Source organism: Moschus berezovskii, chromosome 12, assembly GCF_049115385.1.
Source record: "Moschus berezovskii isolate FMDL1 chromosome 12, NW_MosBer_1.0, whole genome shotgun sequence".
NCBI classification, from domain to species: Eukaryota; Metazoa; Chordata; class Mammalia; order Artiodactyla; family Moschidae; genus Moschus; species Moschus berezovskii.
The window spans coordinates 59,335,023-59,359,510 of NC_142471.1; the positions used below are offsets into that span (position 1 = coordinate 59,335,023).

Genomic DNA, 24,488 nt, shown 5'->3' on the forward strand with positions numbered 1-24,488 from the left:
ATTTTCTATTTCTACCAGAAAAGTATGAGCATAATACTTTGGAACAGTCTCTTGGGGGGGGGTTGGGGGGGAAAGTTTGACTATATCTGGTAAAAAAAAACAACTTTGAATCAAAGGACCTACCACAGGGTACTGAATACAGTCTTCAGAAGTACACTGCCTGAGTAGTGGCCCCAAATTAACCCTTGCGAGATTGATTTGAACCCACATTCAGTTCAGTTCAGTCGCTCAGTCGTGTCTGACTCTCTGCGACCCCATGAATCACAGCACGCCAGGCCTCCCTGTCCACCACCAACTCCTGGAGTTCACTCATACTCATGTCTATCGAGTCGGTGATGCCATCCAGCCATCTCATTCTCTGTCGTCCCCGTCTCCTTCCACCCCCAATCCCTCCCAGCATCAGACTCTTTTCCAGTGAGTCAACTCGTCACGTGAGGTGGCCAAAGTATTGCAGTTTCAGCTTTAGCATCAGTCCTTCCAATGAACACCCAGGATTGATCTCCTTTAGAATGGACTGGTTGGATCTCCTTGCAGTCCAAGGGACTCTCGAGTCTTCTCCAGCACCACAGTTCAAAAGCATCAATTCTTCGGCGATCAGCTTTCTTCACAGGCCAACTCTCACATCCATACATGACCACGGGAAAAACCATAGCCTTGACTAGACGGACCTTGGTTGGCAAAGTACCCACATTAACAAAGCCTAAAAAAGCAAGCCTTAAAGGATTGAATTGGTTTCAGAGAATTTAACTACATCCCAGAAAAAATTTAAAAAATCTAAAATATTTAACCCCCAAAAGTTTAGCACCTAACAGCATAAAACTTAGGATATTTAGCACACATCAAAAAATTAACCAGAGGGAATTCCCTAGTGGCCTACTGGTTAGGATTCCAGGCTTTCACTGCCATGACCAGGGTTCAATCCCTAGTTGGGGAACTGAGATCCCACAAGCCATGTGGTGTGGCCAGAGGGAAAAAAAGAAGTTACCCAGGAGAAAAGTCAGTTAATAGAAGCAGACCCTGAAATGACCCAGATAATAGTATACAGGGTCATTAAAATATGCTTAAGAAGGTAGAGGGAAAGCATGAGTGTAATAAAGAGTGAAATGGAAGAAATAAGAACAACCCACACTGAACTTCTTGAATTGAAAGATGCAATTACAAATAAAAACACACTGGATAGGATTAATGACAGAGTAGATGCTGTGAATTTGAAGACACAGCAGTAGAAACAAGAATTCATGCAGGTTAATTCCTATTCCACTTTATCTTGGTTCGCTCTGTTACATTTTCATGAGAAGAATCATGTACTTTTCTTTCAAGGTTTCAGGCAGTGGGTTTGGATAGAAGCTTTTATTCCTTGCACTGTTAGTAACTCTTGCTGCTTTTATAGGAATTGGAGTGAGGAAGATATCAGTGGAAGGGTTCCTGGCACTGTACAATATTTATTCCCTGGTGGCTCAGAGGTTAAAGCGTCTGCCTCCAGTGCGGGAGACCCAGGTTCGATCCCTGGGTCGGGAAGATCCCCTGGAGACGGAAACGGTAACCCACTCCAGTATTCTTGCCTGGAGAATCCCATGGACGGAGAAGCCTGGTAGGCGACAGTCCACGGGGTCGCAAAGAGTCGGACACGACTGAGCGACGGAACGGAATCATTGTTAGGAAATGTACCACATTGTATGGCCTTATGCTAAGTCACTTTAGTTGTGTCCAACTCTTTGTGGTCCTGTGGACTGAAGCCCCCCAGGCGTCTCTGTCCATGGGATTCTCCAGGCAAGAATACTGGAGTGGGTTGCCATTTCCTCTTCCAGGGGATCTTCCCAACCCAGGGATCAAACCTGCATCTCTTATTTCTCCTCCATTGGCAGGCAGGTTCTTTACCCCTAGCACCACCTGGGAAGTACGGCCTTATATCTGGTTGTTATTTATTAAAAGGTCCATGAGGATAAATGCCTGAAGATTTGTTACTTCCATGTAAAGCACTGTGCAGAAAGGCCTCATTTTGATGGTTATCATTAGGATATTGAATGTGTTAAAATGTTAGTTTCTATCTTGATTAAGTTGTTAATTCTAAAACCTTTTGAGGGAAATCCCTGGTGGTCCAGTGTTTAGGACTCCGAGCTTCCACTGCAGAGGGGACAGGTTTGATCCTGGTTGGGGAACTAAGATCCCTTGAGCTGCACAGCATGGCAAGAAAAGAAAACCCCTTTTGAAACTATAACATATAATCATTTTAAGACAATATATACACCTCACTCCTGATACTATTTCTGGTATTATAAGAAACATATATTTGAATTGAATTTAATTAAAGTTCTGTTCTCAGAATGTTACTTTTCTTAACTTTTAAGTTTACATTTATTAATCATAGGGCAGTAGTTTTCAGAGTTTTTGGTCTCTGTACCTCTTTACACTCTTAAAAATTAAAGACCCCAAAGAACTTTTGTTCGTCATATTTTCTGTAGTAGAAGTTAAAAGTGAGAAGTGAAAAAAGGTTTATTGATTCATTTAAAGAATAAATCCATTAGACTCCTGAATAGACCTTTTACAGATACATGCTTTGTAACATGCACTGGTCATTTAGAGAACACTGGCTCACTGAGTTATGTAAATCTTTTAAAGGTTGATTCATATCAGCATACAGTAGCAAAAAACAGACTCATTAGTATCACCAACAGAAAATTTTTAAGTATTGGGAAGCACCTGCAGTGCTGTTTCTTTTGACAGCTTGCATTTTATCATTGGCAACAAGTTGTGCCACTCATTTTCCTTGAAGTGACCAAATTTTTTAAAGAAAATAATCTGCCAAATACTCAAGTCAGAATAACCATAGTTTGTCAGTCCATTCAAGTAAACTTGTTCTGTAAAAAATAGCTAGGTCAACTCACAATTTTAAGAAATCTTTCAAGTGCTTTTCCTGAATATTTTGTATTTCAGTATGCATGGTATACAGCTGAAATACTTTATGGAATACTTCATATTTTGTTGCACAGAATGTTAGAAAAATGTGCCATTCAAAGGTTGAGGTTTAATAAAATTATTTTTACTGCTTCAATGACATTCTTAAGTGAAACCAGCTTTTTTAAAAAAAATGGCTGTTGCATGGCTGCAAGTAATAGTGACTTCTCGTATACTTGGTGTCACCTCCTTGATTCTTTCTGAGGCAAAAACAGTCTTGCCCACCATTACTTTTGTGCATCAGAGCAAAAGTCAACACAGTGAAAAAAGCAAACAATGTCTTATCCTTTGTTATGAAATAGCTGCAGTGAGTAACCCTTTGAAAAGGTGTTAGAAATCCTGAGGGGTCTGCAGACCACATTCTGAGAACCAGAACCCTGGGTAACCGTTAACACTAAAATTCTAGAGAGGCTCTGTAGCAACAGCATTCCACTTAACGACAAAAGTGTATTGTTTGTTTTATCAAGTAACACATGGTATGGGAAAAATAAGTTGTAGCTGTGTTCTTAAAATAGCTTAGATGTGCTTATTTAATAATCTCATTATATAGTGCTTTTAATACCTGTCTGATTCTTAAATATTTGTCTTCCAGTCATTAAAATGATACTATTTTTGGATTGGTTTTTCTTTGCATATATATGTGTGTGTGTGCGCGCGAGCGTGTATTACCTTTGGTATTTTTTTAATTGAGAATAGTTGGTTTACAATATTATGTTATCTCTGCATTTACATTTTGATAAGACTTGAAATAATTTCATAATCTGGGGATGGACAAATTAATAGTAGCAAATTGTTTTAATACAATTAAACAATAATTTTAGGCAGGCATTCCAGACCCTCCAAATATGTCAGAAGAATTAATCCAACTGAAAGCCAAGGAAAGGCACTTTTTGGAGCAACTGTTAGACGGGAAAAAGTTAGAAAATTACAAGATTCCAGTACCAATCAATGCTGAACTCAGAAAATATCAACAGGTAAAGTTTTATACTTATTTTGTAAATACTGATTATTCTTTTTAAATGTACCTTGAACAATTTAAAGATTGATTTAAAAATTAAAATTCTTGTGTTTGGTGTCTTATATCCATTTATTTCTCCCTGCCTGTAAAGATACAGTGTGTTTGGTCTTTGTAAACATGTTCTTTACAGAAAAATATTTTTATGATTTGTTCACATTTACCATTTTTCTCTTTCTCCCAACCTTTCAGGATGGTGTGAACTGGTTAGCATTTCTTAATAAGTATAAGCTTCATGGAATTCTGTGTGATGATATGGGTTTAGGGAAGACTTTACAGTCCATCTGTATTCTAGCAGGAGATCACTGTCACAGGTAATCTTAAATGTTATTTTAACAGAAGGCTTTCAGATGCTGAGCAATATAAACAAGCTGGTTAATTCATTGTGTTTTGCTGTTGTAAAGGGCCCAGGAATATGCAAGATCAAAATTGGCAGAATGTATGCCGCTTCCTTCCTTGGTGGTTTGTCCACCAACATTAACAGGTCATTGGGTGGATGAAGTAGGTAAATTTTGCTCCAGAGAATATCTCAATCCACTGCATTATACTGGACCTCCTACTGAAAGAATAAGGTAAGAACTGTACAGCCAAAAAACGTTTACTCTTTTGTTTTAAGTAGTTTGGAAGAATAAAATTAAAAATGAATTCTAGTTAGCTTTTTTGGTTGTCAGACATAGAAACTTACTTTAACTTATTTAAGAAAGGTAAATGAACATAATAAAAATATAATCAATGAGACTCATCACAATTTAAGAAGTTTCGGGACTTCCCTGATGGTCCAGTAGCTAAAACTCTGTGCTCCCAATGCAGGGGGCCTGGGTTCAATCCCTGGTTGGCGAACTAGATCCCATGTGCTGTGATTAAAAGCCACAGCTAAAACATGGCATAGCCAAATAAGTCATAAAATAAATACAAAGTGTAAGGACATTAACCACTGTCAACAATCAGTTAGGCTCTAAGTTTTTGGAGCTAGGAAACTATCAAGAACCAAAACTGTTCTTGGTGCCTTTCCTAAAGTCTTATGATCATAGCATCTCTTAGGTGCTTCTGTTACTTCTTCATTTTCTATGCACTTTCCCTAAGAGCTACCTCTTCCTTCTTCCCTCTCCCCAAAAATGCTTTTGATGCACAGTGGTTTGCTCTAGCTGCTCTAATCCCATAGAACACTATAGTTCTATTAATACATCTCTGTTCCTAAATACAGATGTTGAAGAGTGGTATATCATTAATTTCAGTTTGTCTTTTAAACTTGGATAGTCACAGATTTCTGATTGGTCTGTAGATTTGCTGCCTTTCTGTGAATTAATAGCTAACATATACTGAGCACTTACCAGTCAGGCATTAGATATTCTAAGCCGTTTTATTTGCATTTATGTAATACCATGTATTCTCTTAATTACCTTATGAGGTATGGGTACTATTATTGTTCCCAATTTGCAGATGAGGAGTCTTACGACATGGGGCCTGGGGAAAAGATCACTCAGCTAATTAAATAGAAGGTCACTAGGTGTAATTAAGGAGAAGGCAATGGCAAGCTACTCCAGTACTCTTGCCTAGAAAATCCCATGGATGGAGGAGCCTGGTAGGCTGCAGTCCATGGGGTCACTAGGGGTCGGACACGACTGAGTGACTTCACTTTCACTTTTCACTTTCACACATTGGAGAAGGAAATGGCAACCCACTCCAGTGTTCTTGCCTGGAGAGTCCCAGGGAGGGGGGAGCCCGGTGGGCTTCCGTCTATGGGGTCACACAGAGTCGGACACGACTGAAGTGACTTAGCAGCAGCAGGTGTAATTAAATGAAGATTTGAACACGGGCAGCTTAAGAGTTTGTACTCTTAAAGAATTTACTGTAAAGGAATTCATCCATTTATAAGTGGTAGAAACTCAACTCAGACTAGCTTAAGCAAACAGGAAATTCATTAATTAAACTGAGCATATTGGGGTGAATTCTTGCTTCAGGTATATTTGCATTACTGTTCTTCCCCATGCATAGCTTGTTCTATTGGTCTCTACTGGACTTTGGTCTACTGTTGGTGTAGATAAAAGGTCATGGGCAGTCTTAGGCCTACATTCTCCTAGCTTGGCAACTGTATTGAACAGAGATATTCTCTCAGACTGGCTGGCCTTGATTGCTTCATGTCCCCAAACCAGCATCCATGATTGGGGAATAAAATATTGTGAATGGCTTGATCTGATTAAAATGCTTCACCTCTTTGGTGATTATGGGGACATGTGATTGATGGCTTGTGCTCAGCCCCCAGCACAACATGGAATGATGAAGGAATAGTGCCTCCAAGGAAGAGGTTTTGGCAAATAAAGTTAAAATGACCTTCACATTGTGAGTCAGGTACTTACCTCTTTTCTAATCAGACTGAGTTAGGGCCACATGACCCAGTTGTAAGGAGAATGGCCTTCAGGTAGCAGGGTCATGGATGTAGAGTAAGCAGAAAGGAATATTGGGTTTGGCTGGCAGATTGAGATCACTTTATACAACGGCATCTGTGCTTTCCCCTTTGAAAGTATATTACAAACTTTGCAGATTCCCCATTTTCTAATCTTACTTATTTTTAAATACAGGTTACAGCACCAGGTGAAAAGGCACAATCTTATAGTGGCTTCATATGATGTTGTGAGAAATGACATAGATTTCTTTAGGTAAGAATTAAAATTTTTTTTTAAAGGAAAACAGTGCCAAATTCAGAGAGAATGAGTATCTTTCTGCCTCAAAGATTCTTTGTATTGTTCCTGACATGTAAAAGATGCTAACATTTTTTGTTTGTTCTTCCTTAGAAATATTAAATTTAACTACTGTATTCTTGATGAAGGCCATGTCATCAAAAATGGTAAAACAAAATTGTCAAAAGCAGTAAAACAACTGACTGCTAATTATAGGATTATTCTTTCTGGAACACCAATCCAGGTAATTATTTACCTTTTCTTTACTTGACATTTGACAATGAATTAAGAGGTGTTTTGTTTTTTTTTTTTTTTTTTAGTTTTTGGAATAATTTCCAATAATTATCTTGCTTTTATAATGGTTCATTTGGTATGTAGCAGTATCTGAGCAGACCAGGTTTTAAATCTCATACTTAAAATGTGATTTTAGGCTATAGTAGCCCATGAGTCAGGAGGCAAAGCCCAAGTGCAATTAGAAGGGTTTCACTGCAGGAAGGCAACCCACCACGGTGAGCCAGAGCTTAAGCAGGGTGAGAAGGGCTTCTGGAAGGGGTAAACAGATAAGATGGTACCTTAGGATCCAAACATATTGGGAAAGCATCCAAAATGGAAAAGTGTTGGGGTTTTCTTTTTTAGTTTCTGTTTTGTGAAACTCCAAGTAGAATTGGAAAGAACCTGTGCTTTTTCTCATGACCCATAAATATTGGGTAGACATGACCTATAACCAAACTCTTCTAGGTTTTCCTGCGTTGAATAAATGGTGATGTTGGCCAAATTTCTTAAATCTTGCTGTCTCAAAAAAAAAACCAGAAACGTATTCATCTTTCTGCTCTATTTACTACTTGATAGAACCAACCAAAAATATTTAAATACTGTGGACCAAGGCTTATTGTGGTGGAAAAGACTTGAAAGTTCCTCTAAATAGGATAGAGTATTTTCTCCAAATTTTACACAATAAAATATAGACTCATATCCAGAAATATAGTGATAATCTCTCTCATCTATGTCATTACAGTGGGCTTTCATTAATGTTCCATTTTTAAGTGTAAGGAAATAATCCTAGTACATAAGATAACTGGTGTTCCTTTCTTATATTCAGAACAACGTTTTGGAGCTGTGGTCATTATTTGATTTCCTCATGCCAGGATTTTTGGGGACTGAACGCCAGTTTGCTGCTCGGTATGGTAAACCTATATTAGCAAGTAGGGATGCTCGCAGCTCCAGTCGAGAACAAGAAGCAGGTAGGAAAAAGAGATACCATTACATATTCTATGCAAGTGAATGTAATTTATATCTAATTTGGGGGAAGTCATTTAATTTTATTATTAGAGAAATTAATAAGAGAATAATAAATAGAATAAAATTAAATCGGTTAATAATTATTAACAGGTGTTCTTGCAATGGATGCACTGCACCGCCAGGTCCTGCCATTTCTTTTGAGAAGAATGAAAGAAGATGTTTTACAGGATCTACCACCCAAAATTATTCAAGACTATTACTGTACTCTCAGTCCTCTCCAGGTTAGGAGTTTGTTGATTGTGGTTGTTGATGCTGTGTTTATTACTAGAATGCTTTGAATAAGTCACAAAGTAGTGAGTGAAGGGGTTTTAGCCTTTGGTTTTATTGCTCTAATCTAGCTTCTACTTCCTTACACTTCAGGAATACTCTGTTTCAAACAGGTGTAGATAAAACCTAAATGAAACTGGGTATATAAGTACACATTTGGGTTTGTGCATTTTCAACACAGCATTAAAGCAAAATCTATTGTCCATAATTGCTTTGTTATAAGTCTCAAGTAAATTGGAAAAGTTGGAACGTTAAAATGATAAAGAAGAAGTAAGCCAGTGTTTTTTAGGGCCAGAAGTCTGCCTGTGATGTCTTTTCCTTACAGCAGCATTATAGGAGCATACATCAGGGCTGAGTTTGGAAGTGGGACCTCATCTCTTCTAAAGTATTGCCAGTAAATTTTCAAGTAAATTTTCAAGAGAAGTATTGGCTTCTGCCCAGTTTTGATTTTGTACATAGAGACCGTTGTCAAAGGTGTTTATTGTATGCCTTTCCTTGTGTAGTATTTGTGTGTGTGTGTGGTATTTTTGTAAGGGGAAGCTATCTCTTGTCTTAGTAAAATATGGCCTATAAACAGAATTTTCTCTTTGAATGTTTACATTGTGTTCTAGGTTAGTAAGCATCAGTCTGTTTCAGTATCAGATTATTTCAGTTCACTTGCATCCGACTCTTTGTGACCCCATGAATCGCAGCACGCCAGGCCTCCCTGTCTATCACCAACTCCTGGAGTTCACCCAAACTCATGTCCATCAAGTCGGTGATGCCATCCAAACATCTCATCCTCTGTCGTCCCCTTCTCCTCCTGCCCCCAATCCCTCCAACCCCTCCCAGCATCAGGGTCTTTTCCAATGAGTCAACTCTTCGCATGAGGTGGCTAAAGTCTTGGAGTTTCAGCTTCAGCCTCAGTCCTTCCAATGAACACCCAGGACTGATCTCCTTTAGGATGGACTGGTTGGCTCTCCTTGCAGTCCAAGGGACTCTCAAGAGTCTTCTCCAGCACCACAGTTCAGAAGCATCAATTGTTCGGCGCTCAGCCTTCTTCACAGTCCAATTCTCACATCCATACATGACCACTGGAAAAACCATAGCCTTGGCTAGATGGACCTTTGTTGGCAAAGTAATATCTCTGCTTTTTAATATGCTGCCTAGATTGGTCTTAACTTTCCTTCCAAGGAGTAAGCATCTTTTAATTTCATGGCTGCAATCACCATCTGCAGTGATTTTGGAGCCCAAAACAATAAAGTCTGTTACTGTTTCCCCATCTATTTGCTGTGAAGTGATGGGACCAGATGCCATGATCTTAGTTTTCTGAATATTGAGCTTTAAACCAGCTTTTTCACTCTCCTTTTTCACTTTCATCAAGAGGCTTTTTAGTTCCTCTTCACTTTCTATGATTTAGTATGGGTCAAATGAATAAAAGATACACAGACGTATCTGCAAAATAGCTCCTTTCCCCTCCATGTATAGATAGTTAACCTTTTAGTATTTATCTATCCAACTTCAGTTTTGTGGACAAAACGCTAATTTAAATGCTAAGACCTCTGTGATATTATCTACGTCATTTCTCAACTTCCATCCCTTGTTTGTAAAAATCGGATTAATATTTCTTGAAAGAAAAATTAGAGGTAGTGAGATGAAGACTTTAAGTATGATAAAGAAAAGGTGCCATGTGAAAAAACCTGAGATATTATAGTGGTATTATAACATCAGCATAAAACACATTTAAGTAGTTTGGAGGAAGGGAGCTGGAGAGGGAAGTGACATCTGGGTTTGTTTTGCACCTGCAGGTTTTTATTCTCTTGACTTCTGTTCTTTAGCACTGTAGATTTCTTCCCTTTCACACTGTTTTAACATATACAAGGCAGGAACCCAGACTCATAAGGAAATACTTTAAATTTGGTGTGGGTTCTGTGGTTAGTATCTTTTTTAAAACTGATCTTTTGAAACATACCTGTTAGGATCTTGATCATGTAACTTACGGAAGATTTCCTCATTTAAAATCTTGTAAAAGTTCAGGTTCTCTTTTATTGGTAACTTATTTACCTTCTTGAATAGAGTGGAAAAATTGAATTTAGGATTATTTGAGTATTTTTTAAAAAATAATTTAGCAGCCAAACAATGTGTTAAACTTGTTTTCTAAATGTAATTTAAAAGGAATCTACCACGATGTAGTGGATCATCTATATATATCAACCTATATAAGTAGGTTGCGTAATTTATTTTCTTTGATGAGGGCTGATTTACATTGCTGTTCTCACTGGCCTTTTCTAGTTATGTTTTGAACAACTGAAAAAAATATACTTACTGCTTTTGTGGGGGAATTTACAGGTTCAGCTCTATGAGGATTTTGCTAAGTCTCGTGCCAAGTGCGATGTTGATGAAACAGTTTCTTCAGCTGCACTTTCTGAAGAAACCGAAAAACCAAAGCTTAAAGCTACAGGTCATGTATTCCAGGTACATATTATAGCCCACTTTTTAAATGCTGTTGAAGAATGCTCTTCAATACAGCAATATTTATATGAAGCATTGAAATATGGGTTTATCTCATTTTTTAAATTTTGTGTATACATTCTTGAAAATAGGTAAAAATGCCAATTTTCATGTTCATAATTAGTAATAGGTAATTTAATATTAAAATTAAAGTGAAAACTGCAATATGTTATTACATGAAGAATTTTAAAATAGAGAATTTTTGTTTCCTATTCAAAAAATATTTGAATACCTACCACAAGGCAGCAATTTTTCTAACCTCAGGGGTTAATTAAAGCAGTGAACAAGACCCTAGGGGTGAAAAATATAGTAAAAAACATGTATCATGTAAAAGAAAATCAACTATGGGCTTATACAGTATAGGAGTCAGGGTAGGTTGTAGTTTTTCAACAGGGTGATCAGGGATGTACTGAGAAGGTGACATTTGAGCAAAGATCTGAATGAAGGTTGGGGCATATAGATTCGTGGGAGGAAATGATTCCAGGCAGAGATATTACATACAGTACAGAAGTCCTGAGACAGATGATGAATGAGTTTGAGAAAAAAAAGCGTCAACTCATTTTTTCCTTCCCTTTTGAAATATTCCACTGTAGAATATCTCCCAACCCCCCCTTGTCACCAAGATATTAAAGTAGTACAGCATTTTAAAGATAGAAATGGGAAAAGGCGACTTTGAAAGCTCGTACCTCCCCCAGTTTCTATCATAGTGCCCAGCAGTGGAGCTTACTGATACAAATCTGTGTGCCAAAAGTGAGACACAAATCACAGGTGAAGTGAATGACAGACAGGAAACGAAGACCTTAGAGGGTTTTGATTCTCAGACACAACTACATAGTTCCACCTTCCCTTTCCCACCACCAGACCTGTTGAATCAAAATACTGTGTAGAGGGGAGAGATTTACAGATTTAAAAGGGTCTTATGAAGTTTTCATACCCACTAAAGTTTGAGGAACCTTCCTTTAGGAAATAATGTCTTAATTCTAGAATCATCTAGCAACATTATCAGGCACTTTCAGTTCAAAAGGGTTAGCTATAGGAACTAACAAGACTTTCTGTCATGAGAACATCACTGGTCTAGTGGGAAAGATAGAGATAACAGTACAATTTATATATTATAAATTCTCTCACAGAAATAAACACAAATTGCACAAGAAGCACAGATGAAGACATCACAGATGAGATATTTGAACTGATTCTTGAAGGATGAATAGGAGTAGTAAGAAGACGAAGAAGGGCATTCTAGACAGATGCAGCAGCACAGGAGAAGATGCTGAGACACAGATATCTGTGTCATGTGAAGGAGACTTACATGTACTTTTCTCTCTCTTAAAGGCATTACAGTACTTACGTAAACTGTGCAACCATCCAGCATTAGTCTTAACACCTCAGCATCCAGAGTTCAAGAGTACCACTGAAAAACTTGCAGCTCAGAATTCTTCTCTCCATGATATTCAGCATGCCCCTAAACTCTCAGCTTTGAAACAAGTAAGTACATCTTTTAAGTGTTAGATGTGTGCTGTACATTCCTGATCTGTGACAGTAGGTAAATTTGCTTTTCTAAAAGATTACTGATGTGTTTACCATTTTCAAAAAATTTGGTTTGTTAAATTTTTGATACAGCTTTTTAAAAAATTGTGGTAAAGTATATAACACATGCCACTTTAACTGTTTTTGAAATGTAGAATTCTGTGGCATTAATTACATTCAGTGTTATATACCCATCACCACTATTCCAGAATTTTTCCATCATCCAGATAGAAACTCTGTACCTATATTTATTTATTTTTGGCTGTACTATTCAGCATACAGAATCTTAGATTGAACCCGTGCCCCCTGCATAGGGAGTGAGAAGTCTTAACCACCTGGCTGCCAGGGAAGGCCTGAAACTCTACCTATTTAGCAGTAACTTCCCACTCTCCTTTCCATAACCCTGGAAACCTCTAATCTACTGTGTCTGTATAAATATGCCTGTTCTAAATATTTCATGTAAGTGGGATCACATATTTGTTCTTCTGTGGTTGGCTAGTTTCACTTATTTTCTAGTTTCCTTCACGTTACAGCATATATCAGTACTTCATTTTTATGGCCAAATAATATTCTTCTATTGTTGCTGTTATTACCACCACCACCACCACCATGACGTTGTGGGTTTCCCTGGTAGCTCAGATGGTAAAGAATCCACCTGCAGTGCAGGAGACCAGGGTTCCATCTCTGGTTCAGGACGATCCCCTGGAGGAGGGCATAGCAACCCAGTCCAGTACTCTTGCCTAGAGAACCCCCTGGACAGAGGACCCTGGAGGGCTATAGTCCATGGGGTCACAGAGTCAGACACAACTAAGCACAGCACAGCAAACCACATTTTGTTTATCCAGTCATGTGTTGATGGACACTTGGGTTGTTTCCACCTCTGGCTATTGTGAATAATGCTGCAGTGAACATTACCTTGCAGTGAACATTACCTTGTAAGTATCTGTTTGAGTTCTTTTAGGTATAGATGTGAGAGCAAAACTGCTGGATTACAGTTATTCTGTGGTTAACTTTTTAAGGAACTACCAAACCTTTCCACAGTGGCTATAACGTTTACATTGCAACAAGCCATGTGCCAGGGTTCTGATTTCTCTACATCCTCCCCAAGATTTTCCTTTATTTAATTTAACCATCACTGTAGGTATGAGATGGTGTCACATTGTTGATTTGATTAGTTTTCCCTAATAACTTATAATGGTGTTTTTTTCATGTACTTATTAAGACATATCTTCTTTGGAGAAATACCTGTTGAAGTATTTCAACTTTTTCATTGGACTGTTTCTTTTGGTTGAGTTTTAGGAATTTATATTCTAGATGTTAAGCCTTTATCAGATATATAATTTGCAGATACTTTCTCCAGTTCTATAGATTCTTTCCACTTTCTTGATAATGACCTCCATGGCTTCTGATGAGAAAACAGGTGTTAATCTCATTGAGAATCCCTTTCACATGAAGTCACTTCTGGGCCTTCTCTGGTGATCCAGTGGTTAAGACTCGGCACTTTCACTGCCAGGGCCTGGGTTTGATCTCTGATGAGGAAACTTAAGGTCCCACAAATCATGCAGTGCAGGGGTGGTGGGAGTCACTTTTCCCTTCCTGTTTTCAAGGTTTCTCTTTGTCACTGTGATTATCACTCTGATTATAATGTATGGTCTTGTGGACCATTTGAATTTATTTTTCTAGAAACTGCTTACTCTGCCATTTTGCTCCTATCACTTGTAGTACATCATATCACAGATTGTGAGCTCCTTATTGCAAAACTCAGCTTTTAGTTTATCTACCCTTAAAAAAAAAAGCCTGTTTTAAAATCTGGACTTCAGTTATTGTTTTAGCTTTTATAGCTTTTCTGGCTTAAGTTTTATTGAGAATAACTAATGGATGAACAATAAGAGTTTTGATTTCACATGGGCTAGAGTAGAAAATATTATATAACGATAGCCCAAAATGCTAACCTGTTTTTCAGGTCACAGGTAAGTTAACCTTTTCTCACCACAAAGAGAAGCATTTATTTCAGTGAGATTGATTGCCTGCTTTTATGGGACACCCGTATATAACAAGTGATTCTTTCTTCAAGTTGCTGTTGGACTGTGGTTTGGGAAATGGCAGTACTTCCGAGAGTGGCACAGAGTCTGTAGTAGCCCAGCACAGGATACTGATCTTCTGTCAACTTAAAAGCATGCTTGATATAGTAGAACATGATCTTCTCAAACCTCATTTACCCTCTGTCACTTACTTGAGATTGGATGGTAGCATACCTCCTGGTCAGAGGCATTCCATTGTTTCACGGTAAGTGTCTTCTAAAACTCATAAATCAAGTTATAGTCAGTGTATTTGTTACTTATGTAGAAGTTTGCCCACAAACTACTTTGACTAAATATCTGAAAATGTGTTTTATTATTATATAATTCAACTCAACTAAATCTTTAGCTTTTTAAAATACAGAACTGCAGAAATGTAATTGAGTAGTTTGTTTAGCTAGGGGGAAAGAATTGTATTAGGAAAGCATCCTTAAGGGCATGAAAGAAGTTTAAGGCATCAAAACAGAGAGATAACTATTTTCCCTTCATCTGTCTTTGGTGGCTGGGGGTAAGAGGTGGCAAACAGGTGGCTTAACTAGCATCTCTATCCTCATCTCCCCATCTGCACTGAGAACAAGTTGGAAGCTGGCCTGGCTTGGAAGCAGTCTCTGAGTGCAGTGTTTCTTATATGTGGTCTGCTTTAGAAATCTCAGTGGTTCATTTTTTAAAATGCAGATTCCTAGGATTTGTCATGCAGGCTGCTGACTTCAAAGCGTTTTTAACAGGCATTCCTAAGAGATTTTAAGGCACAAAACAGAGACCTAGGAATGGACTTAAAACCCAGGTTTGACTCCAAACTCCACCATCAAAGCAGTGTTCTCTTGGGCACCAATGTTTATAATCCACACAGCCTGGGTGTCTTTCAAATAGTAATATCGTTATAGAGCTACTGTAACAAATAATATAAAGAATATCAAGTAAAGCCTGGTGTTTGTCTCAGTCAGTAATAAATGATAGCTTGGTAATGTTAGTTTTTCTTTTTCCTAGAAGCTACTAGATGTCTTTTGTCAATATCTTCTAGGACTAGTATGATTTTAGCAACCCTTACCACCCTCATCTTCTGCCTTCCCTGACTGATCAGACCTTTTCCCACACTATTCTGTCTCCATATGTTAAAGGTTCATAGTTGGGTTTTGTCTTAGTGTTCCATTTTTGAAAATTACTCAAGTACACTTTGCAGTTGGACTGAATTGCTAGCTATGGAATTTCTAATATGTTCTAGAATACCTTTTTTCTACTACTAAAGATGTTATGTATATTTAAAAGAAGATAGTCTCAACTCTAGTGGTCACAGAAATGACTGTATCATGGATTTATAAAGCAATGTTCTTATTTGTGCTCTTTAATATTTATTAAACTTTTAAGTGTCTATTATTGGAACTTTAGGAAGCAATGTACTAATTTTATTTTTTAATATCTGTGTTTTTAGGTTTAACAATGATCCATCCATAGATGTTCTTTTACTTACAACTCATGTTGGTGGCCTGGGGCTTAACTTAACAGGCGCTGATACGGTGGTATTTGTGGAGCATGACTGGAATCCCATGCGTGATCTACAAGCCATGGACCGAGCCCATCGCATTGGGCAGGTAAAAAGTCAACACTCACAGGTGTTAACTTGCACACTGGGAGTAATACTCCCCCCAAAAGACAAAGTCTTGGTTTGAGTTCCTATTTTTATGTTAATAAGTGTTGTGACATTAGTTCAGTTCAGTTCAGTCGCTCAGTCGTGTCCGACTCTCCGCGACCCCATGAATCACAGCACGCCAGGCCTCCCTGTCCATCACCAACTCCCGGAGTACACTCAAACTCATGTCCACAGAGTCGGTGACATTAGGCAGGTCACTTAATTTTGTTGCACGACTTCCTCACACATTAAATGAGGTGCTTGGGCCAAGAAAACCTGGGATACTATCCATTCCTAATATTCTGTGATTGCAGACATTTTAAGGTCTTAGGCACAGATTTTAAAAAAACCTGCAATCCTAATTCAGTAGTAGTCAAGTACCTAAAACAAGCATACAAATCCCCCTGATTTGGTGAGTCTCAAAGCTTATCCATTTATTTGTGGTACAGTTGCTTAACTTCTTTTTCTCATTCAGAAACGTGTGGTTAATGTGTACCGATTGATAACCAGAGGAACACTGGAAGAGAAAATAATGGGTTTGCAGAAATTCAAGATGAACATAGCAAATACTGTTATTAGCCAAGAGAATTCTAGTTTGCAGAGTATGGGGACAGATCAACTCCTTGATCTGTTTACTCTTGATAAGGTAAAGAACTTACACAGTTTTTGTATTTATAATATATGTGTTCACAGACTTCCTGGCACTACTTGGTAAAAGTATTAAAAGGGGCAGCAAAGGTGTTCACTTTAGTATCAACTAGATAACCCTTTGAGGGCATTTTTGATGTCCATGTAAACTCTCAGGTAGTAGGGGATGTTTGAAGTTTTGACTTTCTGATTGATGGCTCTAGTGTGCTCCCTGGTTTTCTTTCCTTAGCTGTCCTTTAGCAGGTAGGAACTATCTCGAGTCAGCTAGACCTGACTCTCCATTCCTTGCCCTGCCTCCTATTAACTGGTGACTCGAGGCAAATTAACTTCTCTGAGCATCTTCAGCCTTGGCAGGATAACAATGCCTATATTACCACAAAGGTATGAAGATAATAGTTATTTTTGTTATTGTGGATGATAGAACTAATAGATAACAATCCATTAGCAAAGAATGCACCAGCTGGAAATACTGTATTTAAAGTCCTGTGTAGGTTCAGAAAATCAATTGTACACTCAGTATAAATTGTGGTAAGAGATGGCTTTATATAATGCAGTTAAACCAGCTGTAATAACAGGGTTATCATGTCCAAATTTTAGAGAAAGTAGTTCCCCTCTGTATGTTAAGCCACATTTAGAATTTTATGTCTGATTCTGGGTGTGGCATCTGCAACAGTAACAATTTAGTCCCCAAAAGGTAGCCAGAATGGAGACGGGTTCCTTAAGAGTGTCATGTAAGATAAGGTAGAGAGAACAAGATCTGTGTAACCTAGAAAAAAGGCTCAAAGAAACATGGATTGCTTCAAATGTATTTTTATTTCATCAGAATATTCTTATGGGTGACTTCTTTCATCAAGCAGAACTGGGCTCAAGGGGTCTTCCAAGGAAGCAACAGCTGTTGCCATATGTCTTAATAGCAAAATCTGAATATATGAGATCTTGATTTTTGTACTTTGGTTATATAAGAGTGTCCTTGTTCTTGGGGTAAAGGGGCATAAATAATATCTACAACTTTTACTCTGAATTGGTTTGGAAAAGGCTGATAGTTTATATCCAACTTTGTAATATTATACAGGGAGGAAGAATGATAGAGCCCAATGTGACACAGTTAACAATGAATTCTTTTCAATGTTCTTAAAATTCTTTTCAGAGAGCATAAAATGGTAAATTATTAGGGCAGTGGAAAATAGAATAGGCTGTCTTACGAGATATTGAGGTTCCCCGTAGTTTGAAGTGTTTTCAACTCTGTTGAAAAAGTGCTATGTTAGAAACAAGTGTGGTATTTTAAAGAAAAATAAAATTTTTGAAATCTTCCATTTTATCTTTCTTCCAATTAAAGGATGGCAAAGCAGAAAAAGCTGACACCTCTACTTCTGGAAAAACAAGTATGAGATCAATTCTTGAAAACCTGAGTGATCTTTGGGATCAAGAGCAATATGATTCAGAGTACAGCCTGGAAAATTTTATGCATTCTCTCAAATAACTATCAAATATTTTAAATGCAATTGCTGCTAGTTCAGTAACATTTCTGCTGATATTCAGCAAATTTCAAAGTTTATGGTGAACTTTTAGCTCAATTTGTAAATAGATCTGAAGAATATTCAGCATAACGCTGGTCCTTGTTTCACTGGGGGGAACAAGTTATTCTCAAACATTTGCACTGTATTAAATTTAAATGTTAATGTGAAAAATGGTTTAAATTTTACATGCTGAATAGCTGCAGAGCAGAGGAGCCAAACCAGGTTTACATGTGTTACCATGGGGTGTTCTTATAGGGAACGAGCCTCCTATCTTTACATAGTCACACTTTGTACAGGATAATATCCATGAGTACGTTAGTGTTCATGTACATTCTTTCATGTACATTCTTTCTTTTAAATAGAACTTGTTTTTTATAAATGATTAAAACTAGGGCTTTTTTTTTTGTATAAAAGCCTTAATGAGCCATAATTTTAAGAATAATGACTACAATTATTGGTTACGCTTGGAACATGAGACTCTTAGAATGAACTGAACCAGGCCCTTGCTGGAAACGTTTATATATTTAATGCAGAGGCATAGTGTTTTTCAAATCTGTAACATCATTTTGTCAACTTTTAAAATATTATCAACTATTCTAAATACAGGTAATGTTCTATTTAAGCCTATCATAACATCCTGTTAAGAGGGTGTTTTTTTAATTTATCTAAGGGCTAGGATATAGCCAGATTCAGAGAACATATGTACTCAATAGGTTTCAATCATATATATAATATATTTTTTGTAACTATGAACATATACAGTTTTCCAGAAGTAGATTTTACACTGTTTAGAATTTCAAAACCTATGGTGAAAAGACTGTTTATTGTAGTAATGCATGACTGACTGAAGCGTAAAAGGGAGAAATGATTCCTTTATGTCCACAAACATACATAAATACACATATCTATATGCACAGGCAGACCTGTCCTGCATCTGAAAAGGTGCTTGTTATTGGCACTAAAATCATGTAGTTATACTGGGCAGCAATAATTGGGCATGAAGCTGATTAGTGTTAGAAAAGTGAGCTCAATAGCAAGGGTGGGTATATGTATATAGATATGCGTGTATGTATATAATTTTATAAATCTCACATAAATTAATACATGCCTGTGTGCATATAAATATGTATGGATATATTTGTATATACATGTACAGGAAATAGACATCCCCCAGGTTTGTGGCTGGCCATACACATAGGCATCGGTTTAAAAACCATCAGACCTCAGCTGTAAAATAACTTTGTTTAAAGTTATACTGTTCTGCAGCATTTAGACATGGACATGTGTCACATTTCAGTAGCTTTGACAACCATACTGTAACATTAAACATAGCATTCCACAAGAGAATAAAAAAAAGATTTAACTGTAAAATATGTGTAACTGTGTGTTATTTGTAGGAAATGATCACTAGAAAAAGCAAAAGATTAATTTAGACAGATCCTAAAAAAAAGAAAAACATCTTTTTTCTTTCTAATGGTTATTTTTTTCACTATTGAGAATTTATGTCAAATTCAATAGAAGACCAAAAGGAAATTCTTGACTTTATATAGAACATCCATTCTATATAGCACACAGTAAAGCTGTTTGGGAATGTGGCCACTTAGAGGCAAAAGTGGGGAGACTATAAGAACATAATAGAAATTACAGAAAAATAAAAACCACTGTATCCAAAAAAAGCACTGTTCCAGATACTTAATCTCAGTACAGTCTTACACGTCCTCATTAAAGATCAGTTCAGTCGCTCAGTCGTGTCTGACTCTTTGCGACCCCATGAATCACAGCACGCCAGGCCTCCCTGTCCATCACCAACTCCCCGAGTTCACTCAAACTCATGTCCATCGAGTCAGTGATGCCATCCAGCCATCTCATTCTCTGTCGTCCCCGTCTCCTCCCACCCCCAATCCCTCCCAGCATCAGATTCTTTTCCAGTGAGTCAACTCGTCGCATGAGGTGGCCAATAAAGATAGACCTCCTCAATTTCCCAGAACGCTTGCTGGCATCAGTGGAATCTAAGTGAAATTGACTGTAGGAGCATGTGTTACCAACTGCCAGAGTAGACAATGTGAGGCTATAAAGCAAAAACTTGAGTCGTGCCAATTAACAAAGTATTTGCCATCCAACAAGTCAGTGTCAGGCATCAGAAACTGCCTCTTGGGACTTACCTGCTGGTCCAGTGGCTGGGAAAACTGGACAGCTACATGAAGAAGAATGATATCAGAACACTCCCTAATACCACAGACAGAAATGAACTCTGAATGGATTAAAGACCTGAATGTAAGGCCAGACACATAGAACTCTTAAAGGAAACCATCAGAACACTTCGTGATATAAATCACAGCAAGATCTTTTTTGACCGACTTAAGCATAATGAAAATAAAAATAAATAGGACCTGATTAAACTTAAAAGCTTTTGTACAGCAAAGGAAACTATAAGACAAAAAGACAACCCTCAGAATGGGAGAAAATATTTGCAAACAAAGCAATTGACAAATGATTAAAATAACAAGCAATTCATGCAGTTCAATATAAAAAAACCAGCCCAATTCAAAAAAACATGGGTGGAAGACCTAACTTGACATTTCTCCAAAGACAACATACTGATGGCCAACAAACATGAAAAGATGCTCTACATTGCTAATTTTTAGAGAAATGCAAGTCTAAACTACAATGAGGTGTCACCTCACTGGTTAGAATAGTCATCATCAAAAATCGACAATAAATGCTGGAGAGGGTAAGAAGAGAAGGGACACTTATTAATGAGAGTGCAAGTTGATGGAAAACAGTATGGATGGTCCTTAAAAATTAAAAATAGAACTACCACATGAACCAACAATCCTATTACTGGGCATATACACAGAAAAAACTAGAATTCAACAAGACACAGGTATGCCAATGTTAACTGCAACAATATTTACAATAGCCAGGACATGGTAGCAACCTAAATGTCCATAAACAGAGGAAAGGATAAAGAAGATGTGGTGCATTTATATAATGGGATATCACTCAGCCATAAAAAAGGAACAAAATTGGGTCATTTGTAGAGACATGGATGGACCTAGAGAGTGTCATGCACGGTGAAGTCAGAAAAACAGATACTGTATATTAACATATATGTGGAGTCTAGAAAAAGGGTACAGATGATCTTATTTGCAAAGCAAAAGTAGAGATGTAGAGAACGAATATACAGATACCAAGGGGGAAAGGGAAGGGGAGCATTGGGAGATTGGGATTGACGCATATACACTACTGATTGCTGTTGTCATTCAGTCGCAAGGTCATGTCTTACTCTTTTGTGACTCCATAAACTGTAGATTGACAGACTCCTCTGTCCATGGGATTTCCCAGGCAAGAATACTGGAATGGGTTGCCATTTCCTCCTCCAGGGGATCTTCCCGATACCAGGTATCAAACCTGAGTCTCCTGCATTGCAGGCAGGTTCTTCATCACTGAGCCACCAGGGAAGCCTATTGATACTATGTATAAAATAGATAACTGATGAGAACCTACTGTATAGCACAGGGAACTCTACTTAATGCACTCTGGTGACTAGAATGGGAAGGAAATCCAAATGGGAGGAGATTATATATATATATATATATATATATATATAGTTGTACAGAGGAAATTAACACAACATTGTAAAGCAACTATACTTCAATAAGAATTTTAAAAAGTTGCCTCCTGGGACTTCTTGGTGGTCCAGTGGGTAAGACTCTGCACTCTCAATGCTGGGGCCCAGATTTGATGCCTGGTCAGAGAACTGGATCCCACGTGCTGCAACTAAAGGTCCTGCATGCCACAGTGAAGATCTGGTGCAACCAAATATGTTTTAAAATTGCCTCCTCTTTCAAGAAGGGGTTCCTACCAATCTCTGATAAATTCCCTCCAACCAATGAAGTTCCGTTGAAGAATATAGAGGTTGAGATCCTATTATCTGTGTAGGGGCAAGAGCCGTGGTTTCTGGCTTACAGGAGAAAGAGGAGCTATAACTGAATTCTCTCCATAGAGCCACAAGGAGTTCATGTATTGAAACAGGACAGGCAGAACTGTCCATGACCCAGAATCCCCATGTCACCTAAGAGAAATCAGAATCCCAAAATACCTGCACCACATGTAAGCTTAAGGCTGGGTTTATGCTAAGCATATAGCTATAGGAACCACAAGCCAAAAAATAACCAATCAACTCTAGGACCCTTGCAGAAGCAAACAGAAAACTTCCCTACAGGAGCAGTTTCAGATAGGGTCCCATAGGATTACCTTGGGGGGAAGATTCCAAGATTACGCTCACACACAACCTACAGGAGGCCATGAACTACCAGGAGGAAGAGTCAGCAGATGCAAATAGAATTCATTATTTAAAAACTGCAAAGAGAATAATTTGAAAGACCATAAAATAATAATTAAATATGAAAATACAGAAAACATTATTTAAAAGTTAAGCAAATTAAAAAAATTTTTTCTTTTATACTGGGGTATAGCCAATTAACAATGTTGTGATATTTTCAGGTGTACAGCAAAAGGGCTTGGGCTTCCCTGGCTCAGCTGGTAAAGAATCCACCTGCAATGCGGGAGACCTGAGTTCTATCCCTGGGCTGGGAAGATCCCCTGGAGAAGGGAAACGCTACCCACTCCAGTGTTCTGGCCTGGAGAATTCCACGGACAGAGGAGCCTGGTGGGCTACAGTCCATGGGGTCGCAAAGAGTAGGACACAACTAAGCGACTTTCACTTGCTTTCAGTTCAGTTCAGTTCAGTCGCTCAGTCGTGTCTGACTCTCCGCGTCCCCATGAATCACAGCACGCCAGGCCTCCCTGTCCATCACCAACTCCCGGAGTACACACAAACTCATGTCCACAGTGTCGGTGATGCCATCCAGCCATCTCATTCTCGGTCGTCCCCTTCTCCTCCTGCCCCCAACCTTTCCCAGCATCAGAGTCTTAAAGGACTCAGCCATACATATAATAACTTAATGTAGCCATTCTCCCTCAAACTCCCCTCCCATCCAGGCTACCACATAACACTGACCAAAGTTCCATGTACTATACAATAGGTCCTTGTTGGTTATCCATTTTAAACAGCAGTGTGTACATGTCTATCCCAAACTCCCTAACTTTCTCTTACCCCATCCTTCCCACTGGCAACCACAAGTTTGTTCTGTTAAGTCTGTGAGTCTGTTTCTATTTTGTAAATAAGTTCATTTTTATCCTTTTTAGGTTCCACATATAAGGGATGTCATTCGACATTTCTCTGACTTCACTCATTATGACAATCTCTGGGTCCATCTATGTTTCTGCAAATGGATGCTGCAAACTTTCTATTTGATTAAAAGTTAGGCAAATCTGAAACAGATTCATAAATGAAATAAAAGTTATTGGAGTTCAAAATTTGATGGTTATCAATGGAGATTAGAAACAAGCAAAGAGAGAATGTGACTTGGGAGATTGATGGGATATAGAGATGAACTGACAGAAACTGAAAGGAGTACCTCAAGGCTGTATATTGTCACCCCAATTATTTAACTAATGTGCAAAGTACATCATGTGAAATACTGGGCAGGGTGAATCACAAGTTGGAATGAAGATTGCTGGGAGAAATATCAGTGACCTCAAATTTGCAGATGATAGCATTTTAATGGCAGAAAGCAAAGAGAAACTAAAGAGCTTCTTGATGAGGGTAAAGAGTGAAAAAAGCTGGCTTAAAACTCACATTCAAAAAACTTAAGATCACGGCATCTAGTCCCATCACTTTATGGCAGATAGATGGAGAAAAACTGGAAACAGTAACAAATTTTATTTTCTTGGGCTCCAAAATCACTGTGGATAATGACTGCAGCCAGGAAATTACAAGCTGTTTGCTCCTTGGAAGAAAAGCTATGACAAACCTAGATCACATTAAAAAGCAGAGATATCAATTTGCCAACAAAGATCTGTATAGTCAAAGCAATGGTTTTTCCAGTAGTCACATACAGCTGTGAGAGTTGGACCATACAGAAAGCTTCATCATACCCTACCATATTTACTGCAGTCCAGTCAGTCTGTCTCCCTGCTAATTCCTCAATGTAAAGCTAAGTGTGTGACATTTTGGTATCTTTCATCTGACCATCAATATCAAATGTTCCCAAACATCACCTAGCATCATGATTTACAATGAAAAAACTAGTCCTTATGTCTTGTGGCACTCTGAATATCTTATGCCATGATACTATAGCAGTATCAAGAGCATTTTATGGAAAACTGGGATAGTGTCTGTGGTCAAAGTTAAAGAACAAGCAATCTGCCTTGTGGGTTTTGCAAAGATTAAATTTTTTTGTTTAATATTTATTTATTTGGTTGTGTTGGGTCTTTGTTGCAGCCTTCGAATTCTTAGTTGTGACATGTGGGATCTAGTTT

At 38.0% G+C, this 24,488-nt stretch overlaps 2 protein-coding genes across 2 annotated transcripts in view; one reads left to right on the forward strand and one right to left on the reverse strand.

Annotated features, from left to right (window-relative positions):
* BTAF1 (B-TFIID TATA-box binding protein associated factor 1) overlaps positions 1-20,565 on the forward strand; it is a 93,041-nt gene extending 72,476 nt beyond the window's left edge. The window contains exons 26-38 of the mRNA XM_055425091.2: positions 3,777-3,929; positions 4,163-4,284; positions 4,375-4,542; positions 6,550-6,627; positions 6,763-6,892; positions 7,748-7,889; positions 8,038-8,168; positions 10,543-10,668; positions 12,037-12,189; positions 14,306-14,517; positions 15,739-15,898; positions 16,412-16,582; positions 17,921-20,565. Of these exons, the coding sequence (XP_055281066.1) occupies positions 3,777-3,929; positions 4,163-4,284; positions 4,375-4,542; positions 6,550-6,627; positions 6,763-6,892; positions 7,748-7,889; positions 8,038-8,168; positions 10,543-10,668; positions 12,037-12,189; positions 14,306-14,517; positions 15,739-15,898; positions 16,412-16,582; positions 17,921-18,064 (1,890 nt within the window). The 3' untranslated portion in view covers positions 18,065-20,565. The remainder of the gene's footprint in view (positions 1-3,776; positions 3,930-4,162; positions 4,285-4,374; positions 4,543-6,549; positions 6,628-6,762; positions 6,893-7,747; positions 7,890-8,037; positions 8,169-10,542; positions 10,669-12,036; positions 12,190-14,305; positions 14,518-15,738; positions 15,899-16,411; positions 16,583-17,920) is intronic.
* Positions 1-24,488, reverse strand: part of LOC148776003 (uncharacterized) — a 125,086-nt gene that overhangs the window by 67,574 nt on the left and 33,024 nt on the right. The gene's annotated exons all lie outside the window — the stretch shown is intronic.